At 40.7% G+C, this 12,963-nt stretch overlaps 1 protein-coding gene across 2 annotated transcripts in view; it reads right to left on the bottom strand.

Moving 5' to 3' along the window:
- A1CF (APOBEC1 complementation factor) overlaps positions 1 to 11,446 on the bottom strand; it is a 36,234-nt gene extending 24,788 nt beyond the window's left edge. For both annotated transcript variants that reach the window (XM_050959494.1, XM_050959495.1), the window contains exons 1-4: positions 11,348 to 11,446; positions 7,663 to 7,797; positions 5,926 to 6,056; positions 4,038 to 4,276 (exon numbers count right to left, since the gene is read on the bottom strand). In XM_050959494.1, the coding sequence (XP_050815451.1) occupies positions 4,038 to 4,276; positions 5,926 to 6,056; positions 7,663 to 7,797; positions 11,348 to 11,446 (604 nt within the window). The remainder of the gene's footprint in view (positions 1 to 4,037; positions 4,277 to 5,925; positions 6,057 to 7,662; positions 7,798 to 11,347) is intronic.
- Between the last annotated feature and the right edge of the window lie 1,517 nt (positions 11,447 to 12,963).

Genomic DNA, 12,963 nt, shown 5'->3' with positions numbered 1-12,963 from the left:
GTCCCTTCCCTCCACTGTTTGGTTTCAAAGTGTTTCTTTCTGCAGCTGATTGGAAGGGACTCCACAGACGATAGTATGGCAAACACTGTGATTCTAATAAGTTTAAGTAAGACTTAAGTTCTCAGAAATTTGATTTGTGTGCAGTAGTTTGGTCCCTATAGTGCTTCAATGGAAATAGCGAAGATAGGGGAATGAAAGGTAATAAATGATTACAAGACGGGTCTTATGTGGGGGAAAGAAATCTCACTGCCTTAGTGTATTGGATGAGTCCCTCAAGGAGAAATTGTAACTGATTTGGGGAGCTCTAAAGGGGAAAAAAAAGGGAAAAAATTAGATGGATAAAAATCAGTCCTATGACAGCATCATGAATCTCATGTCCATAGTAATAATTTACATTTGGTTAATTAATTCACTGCTTTTAAATTCACCAAGAGTGTTGGCATAGCTTTGCATGCAGCCACAGAGCTGGTCTTGAGGTCGTGCAAATCATGCTAATGAGCACTGGCAAACAGCCTTGTGCAGAGGCCCCTCTTGTCTCCTACAGATGGCAACAGTAACTGCTTCGACCAGCTTTCCTTCCGTTCCTGCACATCTTGTAGGGAATTACTCCTCTTCCAACAGTAATTGAAGCTTAGCTCAGCCACAAAAATCTCAGGACCTTATTTCCTGCCCAGCCTTGTCCTGGATTCACCCAATAATATAATAAATGTTGTGATAGACTCAGTGCTTTTTCATTGGCAATTTTAATGAGTTCAGCAAACAAGTTTTCTCCAGATGATGCATTTCTATCCAGCCTAACAATGGAGGTTGTCAGTTCAGTCCTTCTCTTATCTTGTCTTTCTATGATTTTTTTTTTACATTTGTCAAAATGGAAACAAATTTTAGGAACTCTTCCTCTTGTTCCAGTGGGAAAGGGGAAGAAAATAAGGAGGGAAGGAATTTGAAAACTTATTTTTGTTGAAAAACTTGGAACATTTACTAAAACAAAAATGTTTCCTTTCAAAACAAGATTCACTCTGTTCAAAATAAATCTGAAGTGAATTTGACTAACTTGAGCTCTATATCTTTTCAGTGCTAGCCTAAACTTGGCTTGAACTGGTAATGACTTAAAGTAGTCATTTGATAGGCTATCAACTAGCTATGTAACGTGTATTGCTTTGGTCCAGGTCTCAGTGATCATATTCAAATCATCAGTAGAAATAACAGGCTGGTTTTGCTAGTAGTCTCTTCAAGGCATAAGCTTGGACACCAAACTTCCCTCATACTAGAACTTGATAAAAAATTGCATTGGGAGGGGTGGGTGGGGGAAGAGAAGAGACAAAGTTTGTTTTTTTTTTCAAAAATTGTGTTCCTGTTTTTGACCACCTTCACCTCTTTCCCTGAACTACCCTAGAAATAATCCCTCAAGCAGCGGCTAGGCTCATAGTATGATGTAGCTTGCTCTGCAACTCCCTGAGTTCTGTATATTCACAGACCAGTGGAAGCTTTACTTTTTAATGAGAACTTAAATACACCTTAAAGCAAAACATATCTTAGGTCTTTGCTCACTGCATCATGTGGTGATGTCACAGTATAATTTATTTAAAAAGCTTTGAGTGATATTAATTTGGCCAGCGGCATATGATCTTAAATTATGCTCACAGCCAAGGTGAATATAGAATAAACAAAAATGGCTGTCTAGCACCATACTTCGGACGAAGATCCGAGAGCATTTTACAATTATTTGACACTCACAGCACCTCTGTGAAGTATTATTCCTACCTGGCAAATGGGAAAACTGAAGGAGTGGGATTTGGCCAAAGTCGCACAGTGAGAGTCAGAGCTGCTTAGAGAATCTTGAACTCTTAACCTCATCTCCATGCTTTTGTCACTATTCTACACTTTTGCTCATATGTAAAGTTCAGTATAGGCATGGAACTTTTGTAACACTAGATGTGTTGTAAGAGTGATGGTACCAAGATCTAGTTCTCTTTTCTGACTTTCATTGCGCACAATTTGAAGATCTAATATTGATTATTAATAATGCATGGTGACTTTCACATGATATGTGTGTTATGGAAGCTGTTCTCCTAAAGGCAAGTTCTGTAAACTTATCTTGGGGACTGACAATCAAGTTGGGTTCTTTTCACCTTGATAATTATCACAAGTACTAGAGGTTCTGTAAGCCAATTATTCATATTACCTCCTTAGTAACACCTGTACAAGCCTTCTTAAAATTAATCAAATCTCATGGCTAAATACTAGTAAATTTTGCTCATGTCTTCAAATGTAGCAGCTAATAAATTCTTATTCAAAGGTATTCCTGTGTAATCTAAGTCTAGGCATAAATGCAATTCCTCATTAGAGATTTCTTCGTTAGGCTCCAGTTAGGAAAGCATCCCTGTTCAGGAAAATGCTTAAGCACATTTCTAAACCTAACTATGTTCATAATTACTTTCCTGAATAAGGTCCTCAGATTGTATTCTCCAAATCCTGCAAGGTTCTGAGTACCATTGAGTCCAACTGTAGTTAATGGGAGTTCCCATCCTCCCGGATTAGGGCCCATAAATATTCCCACATTCAGCAATCTTGCCATCTCCTCCACCATCCCGGGAAGAAAATATTTTTCTTCTTTAATGCAACTTTAAATCCTTGCAAAATCTGTAGCAGCTATACCATTTCAAATATATTAGCTTGCACCAGTACAAATAATGATAAATGGATTTATCAGAGATTTATTTCTCGTTTCAGCAGAGATCGAGCAAATGATTTTTCCTGAAAGGAGCCTAGCAAATCTCTTTGAACCAAGAAAATGGCATGCCAGGCCAATTCCACTGAATTCCACTAAACAATCTGCTGTGTAATGGAGGTTAATTTGGCCTGTGTTAACTGCAAAAGTATTGTCTTTTGCAGCTGATTCTGATGTATATAATAAAGTACATGCATGTGTATGTGTTGGGTGTCTTTGTATTATATAAAGGTAATTTCATCAAATTGATGCATCTGAAATTTGACAGGAGTTAAGACAGGAATACAGGGTAAATTCCTGGCTCAGTAAATAACTTATCTGGTCTTGGGCAAGTCACTTAATGCACAAATAAAAGGGACTATAATGGTGCAAAGTAGTAGTACTCAGGTGTAATAATAATTTACAGGGACAAATTCAGTCCAGGAGACTCTGCAAATGGAAGATGGCATAGACACTGAGTTGGGGCCTTGGCTGTTGTACGTTCAGCAGACAGACCTTCCCCTCTTTCAGGAAGCCTGTAAGCTGCCAGCGCTGCCCCAAAAGAGGATGGCAGTGGCTGGGGAAAGGTCAGTCCCAATCAGTGGAACACCTGAAGCAATAACTGCTGTATAAGTGCTTGCTGTAATGATGATTGTTTATTATGGTAGTGCCTAGGGACCATCCAAGAATGTGGTCCCATTGTGCTAGGCACTGTACAAAACACAGAGTAGTAGACAGTCCCTGCCACTAAGAGCTTTCAATATAAATAGATAGGCTATACTTAGGAAGGGGGAAAGGGTGTAACACACCAGCAGTGTTAACAATGTGACGGTGGCAAAGATCACATTATGCTCTTCATTACAGTAGAACAGGCTGGGAAATTTTTGTTGGAATGATTTTTCCGATTGAAAATGCCCTTCTCTCAAAATCAAACTTTCCATGGGAAAATTTAAATGTTGCCCCGAAATCTCATGATCAAAATGATGGCTCCCCAGCCGCCTGCTTAGAAGGCTCTTTCCAATTGACATAGCTTTCTGGGGGGCTTCCAAGACTGAGCTCCCTGACTCTGCCTCCCAGTGTTCTCCCAAGTTCCGGAACTGGACAATCAGCCAGCGGGAAGACTCAGCCCCTCTCCCCCACTCCAGGGCTGAAGAGGCTCAGTATCCCGTCTCTCTGCCTGGCTGGCCATGAAGCTGGGGAGAAGTGAAGAAGTTCAGTGGCTAGGCTTTATGCCTCTCCAACAGCTGGGCAGGCAGGCAATAGGAAAGCTGAAAAACGTCACTGTTTGCTGTTGGTGAAAGAAGCTGCATGACCACCACTGCAGACAAACCTGGTAGCAGTTTTCTTCTTGCCATTGCTGCTGCTCGATGACTTTCGTATTCCACAAAAGCAAATCCCCGATTTTTTGTTTTGTCTGCTGCACTGGGATACACAATGACATCAATGACCCCGTCTGTGACTTTCCTCATCTCTGCTAAAATTTCTTCTCTCTTCTTGTTTTTTGGGATTCCTCCTACAAACAAACGGCAGTTGTCTACACTGGCACAAACCCCTAGGAGTCGTCCATTCCTGCATACAAACAACAGTTCCAGTTTGTAATGAATCCGGCTCAGTTCTCTGAGAAATCGCAAGCCTCATCTTCCCCAAAAACACAGTTTAAAACATATCAGACCAATCCTTTTGAGCAGTGTACTCCATCCAACACTCAGTCAGCAATTTTGCCAGACAAAAAGGAATATATTCAGAATTGATTTTGAATGTTCACACAGCACAAATTTGAAGGTGAAATTGGAGCTGCAGGCAGGTATCAGTGTTTTGAGAATATATTGCTTGTAAATAATTTGATACTTTGGGAGAAATAAATGTTAATCTTTAACTTCCTAGGTGTTTATTTCCACAACCAGCCAGTGAGACTTGCCTTTACCCCAGAACTGTACCACACTGTACTTTACCCCAGAACTTATGAGCACAACAGTGAAGAATTGTGTTTAGCTAATATGATGCTAACTGTGATTTACAGGCACTGTAGATCAGGACAAATCATGTTAACCAATGTGTCAGCTAATTGGGAAATCATAGTCAGCCTGTGGGTCAGCACAACTGGGGGACTGGGGAAACAACCTCTCTCTACCTCTCACTGTTCACCAGCCTGCATGATCCAGGCCATAGGGAGTGCTAATCCCTGTTCTCTCTGAGTGCTTCCTGCTTCTCTCTGGGCTTCATGCAGAGCCCCAGGGAATGAAGACTCCTTCATTCATTCCCATTTTACCTTCTCTTGTTTCCCAGCCCCTCTGGAGGGCTTTTGGAGAGTTACAGCTTCCTTCCCCGTAAGCCTTAAAAGGCTCTTCATTTCCTAGACAGCCTCCAAATTCCATCCCTAGCCTGCCTTAAATAATACATCAGAAAGTGCAGTCCCTCATGGGCGTTAGCATGATGCCCCACTCATACTCTATGAATTTAAGAAGGCTCCATAGAGCTCAGGATGGGATAGTCAGCAGCTTCCCCTTCCTTCTCAGGAGCCAAAAGAGGGTTGCCAGTAAAGCTGATCCAGAATTTTTTGACAAAACACATTTTTGTTAGAAAATTCAGATTTATCAAAATGGAAACTTTGCAGGAGCGGGTTGGTTTGGACAGATTGTTTCAACTGAAAATGTCAAAAAAAAAGTTTTGAAATTCTTACAACATTTCATTTTCACACTTTATCAATGAAAAGTTTGATTTTTTTAGTTTGAAATGGCAGTTTTAAAATTTAAGCTAATTAAGGATAGCTCAGTGGTTTGAGCATTTGCCTGCTAAACCCGGGGTTGTGAATTCAATCCTTGAGGAGGCCATTTAGGGATCTGCAGATTGGTCCTGCTTTGAGCAGGGGGTTGGACTAGATGACCTCCTGAGGTCCCTTCCAACTCTGATATCTGTAATTTTTAAAAACCAAAAAAGGGCAAAATAAAAAAATGTTTTGAAATAATCTAAAGACATTTCTATAGGTCTGAACCATTTTTAAACACTTCAGCAGGAAATTTCCAGCTAACTAATTAAAAGTGTATTTTCATCAATGGGAAACTTACTGACTGACTGTCCAAGGGAACAATGGATGGTGTGATTTTAAGGTTTAGATAACTACACAATCCTTTTGTAAGTCTCAGGAAAAACACACGGAGTATAATAAAACAGAGTAATATATCATTTCCACTTTATATGAACATACCACTCATGCTTACCTAATTTCATAATTATTAAGTTGCTTGATTGCATTCTTAGCCTCCTGTTTATTAGAGAATGTTACAAAGGCATATCCCCTATTGTTTCCATTGAAGTCCATCATCATTCTCATTTCATAGATTTTACCAATCTGTAAATGAAAAGAAAAATCAATAACCCTTTCTGAAAGGAAACTTTCACCAACAACACAGAAGCTATTTACACAAAGCTGGTTATTTCCCTGACCGTGTCTTGTGTGCATATCACCTCAGAGTTGTTTGAACATCTCCACCAATGTGACCATCAGCCAGAACCTATTTTACTTGAGAACTGTTTTCTGACCCATGAATGAAGTCAGAATAAATAAAGGCAACATATGTTTAAGAGACAGTTAGGGCTGAGTTAGCACTTCAGCTCTCTTTAGCAAGGTAAATGACCTCTGTTCACATCATCTGATAACACAGTGTCAGAGTTCCAATGTGTGCCTCAGGAACCTTACTGTGCAGTTGTCACTGTAATGATTTCTTGCACTGATTTGCTCTTTGTTTTTAAATATTTAATTTCAGTCTGTGCGATGAAAGAAAAGGACTGGAGGCTCCACAATCACACAACATCAGCCTGTTCTCAAAGTCAATATGTGCACCTCACTTGATCAAACTGTCTTCTGTGCCACCGTTGGTGGGAGCCCAGAGAGAAGCAGGAAAACCGCAGTGCTGCAGGAGGATGAGGACAAACTTTTGGGAGTTTCCATATTTGGGAATGTGGTATGTGCATGCCCTGGTATAACCATTATTATCAAGTACCTAAGGTGTGCTAAGCACTTTACAAAAAAATAAGCCATGGCGTGAAATCCTGACCCCACTGAAGTCAATGCAAGTTTTACCACTGACTTCACTGGAGCCAGGATTTCACCTATGTTGTCCCTGCTTCAGGGAGTATACAATCTAATTTTGGAACTCAAGCAACAAAGAGTAGAGATTAAAAAAAATGAGGGCAGTTGGGGGAGGCAGAAGTGTTACAATAATGTAATTATGTGGTGACTTAGATAAATCAAATGATTGTGTGGCTGGTATTACTTTCATGCTTTTAAACTGCTCCCTTCTTGTGTGTGAAAAAATATGTGAGTGACTGTCACACATACAATTACAGTGGCTGCATGTACATATCGGTGAAGGCTGGGTATAACCTGTAGTGTTTCATGGTCCCTTGGGGTCATTAGACAGGATGGGGCACATTAAGAGCCCTACACACCTGCTAGGATCTGGAAGGAGTCATTGAAGGAGCATGCTGCTCCTCCCAAAATCAAGTGGAAGGAATGCTATAGCACGCTTTCTCTGCCCAGTGCTCCCGGAGGCATTCTGCTTGTATCAGCCCTGTGCAGATAGCATGCGTCAGAGCACCTCTGCTCAGCGCTTCTGCTCTATACCCCCACATTTCTGTAGCTCCAGACAAGTATAAGCATACAGCTTAGCCCTGTAATAGAAAGTGAGACTCAGAACAGATTTAGGTAACAGGAGCAAACTATACAGTAGCCTCCCCAAACACAGAAGTACGATGGGTTATACACCTAGCAATGTATACACACACACAATAAGAGTCGCTAATGTTTGTGTATTAGAATTATATGCATTTCAATTTTCCATTTGTTATTTCATGTTCCAGGCCTTTGAAAATGCAGCCTTCCTTCTGAACACAGTTTTATTAGGAACATGTGTATGGTACAAGAGGAGAACATTCTCTTCAATATAAAACATTACTTTTTCACATAATGGGATAAGTTCATCTTCAAAAAGGTCTCGGGGTAGTTTCCCAATGAAAATCTCACAGCCCCTCTCTGGTGGCGGGGCATCCCAGCCAGGTGGTGGACCTCCATACTTTCTTTGTCCATTTTCCTACATCAAAGAAAAGAAACATATTTTAAAATATATAGAATCAATAGAAATCTCTCAAAATTGCCTTATTTGTTTCTATAACTCTCCATGGACTTTTCTGCATAACAGTTCCTTTCTTTCTATCCCTCCACCATCTACCCCCTGCACCCCACTTGATCTCTGCTCATCTAACACTGGCATCTTCTCTGTCCCTTCATAAAATCCTGATTCAGCAATGTCCTTCGTTTCAGCTTTTGCCATCTGAAACAATGTCTCTGTGCAACTCTCCTTCATTAAGACATGATCCAATGCCCAATGAAGTCACTCAATATTTGCTAAAATGTTACCTATCTTTGTTTACTTAAAGTTTAACTATGTGGATAGACCCTAGTCAAATACTACCTTTCTGATGCTATAATGTTTAATATAACATGATGTATTGGACAAGACGCCAGCCTGCCATAGGCTAAAACATTGCCTGCCTAGCATCGATCTACCTTTACAGAGTCAAAGTTTATAATTTACTAGTGTTTTATGAGCTTCAGAAAGCAACCAGGTGTCATAATTCAGCTCCAGTGAAGTCAATAAAAAAATCTCCCATCAACTTCAGTAAGAACAAGATCAGCTCCTGTGTGCCTTCTACAGTGGCTAATGGCAGTTTCATGATGTATTTGAGAGACGACCAGTTTGTAGAGAGTTTCTCTGAGGGTCACAAACAACATACATTAGAGTACTGGAGAGGTGAGTGTTTTGACTTCTGTTATTTGGGGCAACATTTTTTCAAATGTTTGAGTTGGCTTAAAAAGTCAACGTCCAACAGCTTTTCTAAACCTCATATGACAGGTGCACCCAGCAGAACATATGTTAGTTTTGGTTCTAACCTAGTAACACATTCAACAAAAAGTACATGTTTTCAACAATCTGCCTACGGCTCAGAAACATTTATTAATTATTACATTTATACTGGATTTTGGTAGTTAACGGCGCGCTTCTTACTGTACAGAACAAAGAGACAAGCTTACATATCTGCTCTTGGAAGAATTATGTTTCCAGGAGGTATTTGGAAGAGGAGAGGGTGGGACTTTTACTAAGCTACAGCAGTGTCCACACAATGAGTTGCTGTATGACAAGCTGGTGCAGAGTAGATTCACACCCTGGCTTGCTGTGTAGACAAGCCCTAATTCTCTAGTCATTTGCCCTCTGAAGTCATTCCAACCCTAAACTATTTAATGAAGATGGAAACTGTTTCAAATTCCTTACATAGTGAGAAAGCACAGCAAAGTGAAACTGATTAAGATCTTGAAGGGAGACTAATTAGGAATATAAGTGATGCGGGACCAAGAAGTCTCTTCCAGCCTATTGTCTATGGATTATCACTTGGACAGATGTAGTAGTAAATTATCCATTGTCATTCTTACTGTAAACATTTTCATCATAATGGGAGAGTCATAACAGTACTTTCATTCAGGAGTGAATTCCTGCAGTATCAGATTTTAAAACATTGAAGTTGGCGACGTTAAACACCATTTCCTGTCCCTGAAGGTGTAATTCTGCTGAGTAATGTATGAACTTCTATTGATTCATTTTGTATAGCCAAAGTGCGATAAATCTGTTCAGTTTTGCCACATTCTTAATTGTGATTACTATGTAGTGCATGCCTATGGATCCTGCAGGATCCATTCAAGAGAGGCTCAGTTAAAGGAATTTGAAAAAAACCCTGACCCAAAGTCGATTCAGATGAGAAAGGCTTGAGAAATTTTACCATGCCACTGCAAAACAAAGTATTGGAAAAACAAAACCTTCTCTTTGAATTAGATCACTGTGTTAATGTATTTGTAAGTCAATGGGATGAGCAGCAGGGAAAAAAACCTATTTCAGTCAGCAAGGTCTTCACCTCATGTGTTGAAAGAGGGAAAAAGTATTCCAAGCCAATTCTCAGCTCTCCACAGAGTAGGTGGAAGGAGGAAGAATGGTTTTCCTAAGTCCCCTTCCCTTTTTTGCAGTTGAGTGAGAAGGCAGTAGGTAGAGTGAGGGTGGGATAAGGAGCAAGTTACGTGGATACTGTGGTGATGAGTTTGATATAAAACCCCAGAGAATGTGAAGAAAGGAACAGGTGAAAGGAGAAATAGGATAAACTCTGAAAATGGCACAAAAGGACAAAGAACCTGGGAAGCAAAAAGAAAAGTGTCAGAGGCAGAAGAGATGAAGTAACTGAAAATGGAGGTAAATCAAATATTGAAAAATACAGATGAAAGTAAGAAAGAGAAAAGAAGACTGTGATAAAGAAACTAACACAGAATATAAATACAGCAGATGTATGTTATTTTTATCTCACTTTGTGTGAAGTATAGTAGATAATGTTAAAATGAAGCAAACCCAAATGCTTGCTTATGTATAGCGTGTGCACACAGCTGTATATGCTATATAAACACACTGTCTTTTGTTATTTTAATTGTCTGCCCTGTAGTTTTGGTAGTTCCAGGTTCCTTTTAGACCAAAGCTGCCTCTTTGGGCTGCTGTGCTGCTTACCATACTTCTGTCTCTAACAACTGACAGGATCTGAGCCTTCGTAAACGCCATAAAACTCACTCTCATTACCATTTGCAATTATATTCCCTTAGAATATACCAGATTATTTCATAGTATTGCTAATTTTCTTTTGCATTTGAAAATGAAATATGTTGAGACCATATTTGTTTTGAGGAAGAGTCCAAAATTCAGTAAACAGATGGATAATTTGACTTTTGAAAGGCTCCCCTGCCTGCCATAAATTTAGTAAAAATAAACAGATGTCTCCGATTTTGAGATCTTCTCAAACAGACTTTAAACAAACCTCTGATTATTAAGGCTGATAAATAATCTCTGTCCTATGTCAGATAAATGAAATACTTAATCTTTAGAGACTAAAAATGGTCCCAGGATGTCAAATTCAGACCTGGATCTAAACACTTTTAAAGTACAAAGCGTTTCTGAGTCAGGTTGACATAGCTACAGGGCTCTTGGTTGTGAAAAATCTACACTTCTGAGCGCTGTATCTAACCCCTGGTGTAAATGCAACTAGGCTGGTGGAAGCCTGCTTCTGTTGACCGCATTACCATTGCTTCTGAAAGGATGTTCCTATGATGATGGAAAAACCTTTTCAATTGCTGTAGGCTACAGGGTTAAGCCAGTATAGCTACAACACCTCAGCTATGCCACTGTAGTCCCCACAGCGTGGGCATTGTGATAGTGGGTTTGCTTTGGTATCTTATAAAAATAAAGTGCAACTGTGAAGTTCAGATTGCAATCCAAAACTTTCCTGAGATTCAGAGACATTCAGCTCTAGGTTTTTGGTTGGCTTATCATGCCTGGCTACAGTGTAACAAAAAATCAATGGAAGAATTCAGTTCTACTTATTAAAATAAAGCATCCTTCAGACTTACACAACAGAGAGGAGGGAAGAGAACCAACAAAGAAGGAAAGTTTCCTTGTTAAATATTTACCCTCAAGCCCTTGACACAACTACTTAATTAAAGCTAAAATTAGATACTATGAAAAAATAGCACTCAAGCATGTGATTACACATTCTTACCTGGATCAAACTATATCCTGTCCGCTGAATTAATGCACGGAGAGCAGCTTCTTTCTGTGTGCCGGTCAATCCATCCCCCGATTTTTGATTTGATTCCATTGTGAGTGATTATCAGCAAAAAATCAGGTTAATTAGGGGTGCTCGCTGCAATCAAATTTAAGATAAATTAAGTAAATTAATTTTTCTAGGAGGAGAAAGTCCATTTTACTGAGGATATTTACATGACTCATTCTCCCTAAATAAGTAAGTTGAGATACTTTGTCAGAAAAACAACAGGACAAAAAGGAAAGTGACCTCCCCCTTTACATTTATGCAGAGAAGGGACAAGACTTTAGATCCAGCTCTAGCTTTTGAACAACCCATCACTGAGGGGTGTAAACATAGCATTTTGGGCCCCAATGCTCTAAGTTGCTTTGGGTCGGTGGACTGTCACATCAACATCAAGCCATATCAAAGCCAATGAGCCTCTGCACAGAGCTCATGCAGAGCAGTTAATGGGATCTGGACCATCTGAGGACTTCAGATGTGTACCCCAGTTAAGATTTTGAACAAGCTGAGAGTGCAGGGATTCAGCATTTTAACTCTGGGCCATCTCAAATTTTAACAACTATTTTACAATGTAGCAAGGGTTTTTTGGTTGAAATATCTGTAAAGCTTAGTTTTTAACCACTTTGTATTGGGTCACATACTGGTAAAGGACCAACTTTTAAAAGTGGCTTCACTGATCTATAAATTTGTGCATCTCAAATTTCAGGTAACAATTCCAGGCTGAACAATTTTTAATGACAAAGCTTAAGTGTGCCCAAAAGTTTGGATTTGTATATATTGATAGTATTTGAACATGCAAAGAAGGTCTGGAAATGCTGAGTGTTAGGACTTGAAAAAATGTAGTTCTTCTTCGAGTGATTGCTCATATCCATTCCCAGGACCAGCGCTAGGGGTTTGAGTGCCCTAGGCGCACGGCAATTTCGCCACCCAGCGCGCTGGTCCTGCGGCTCCGGTGGAGCTGCTGCAGTCATGCCTGCGGGCGGTCCACCGGAGTCGCAAGAGGAGACGACCGTCCGCAGGCACCACTGCGGCAGCTCCACCGGAGCTGCAGACCAGCGGACCCTCCGCAGGCACCACTGCGGCAGCTCCACCGGAGCCGCCTGCCACCCCCTCTGGCAAAACGGCGCCCAGCAATTATTCTGGAGCACTAGGTGATTGCCTAGGCTGCCTAAATGGTAGCGCCGGCCCTGTTCATTCCAGTTAGATGTGCGCGCTGCGCATGCACGCTCGTCCGAAGATTTTTACCCTAGCAACTCCGGTGGGTCGGCAGGTCGCTCCCAGGAGTGGCGCCGCCATGGCTCTGGATATATGCCCCTGCCGACCCGACCGCTCCTCAGTTCCTTCTTACCGCCCGTGTCTGCCATTCGAACAGTGGAGAGCGGCTTAGCTGTCCTCCACTTCCCTAGCTTCTCCTTGTTTATTTGATCTCTTGTTGTATATAGTTGACTTAGTCTATAGTGTAATTAGTCTTATAGCTACTAGATAGTTACTGTATATAGTTTAGCGGGGCTTGGGCATTAGCCCTTCCCCGCATCCGGTGCCGGGGCCCATGCCTAGTTCACCGGGGT

The sequence above is a fragment of the Gopherus flavomarginatus genome, chromosome 6, assembly GCF_025201925.1.
Source record: "Gopherus flavomarginatus isolate rGopFla2 chromosome 6, rGopFla2.mat.asm, whole genome shotgun sequence".
Taxonomy (NCBI): domain Eukaryota; kingdom Metazoa; phylum Chordata; order Testudines; family Testudinidae; genus Gopherus; species Gopherus flavomarginatus.
This window is presented reverse-complemented; position numbering and strand designations above follow the sequence as displayed.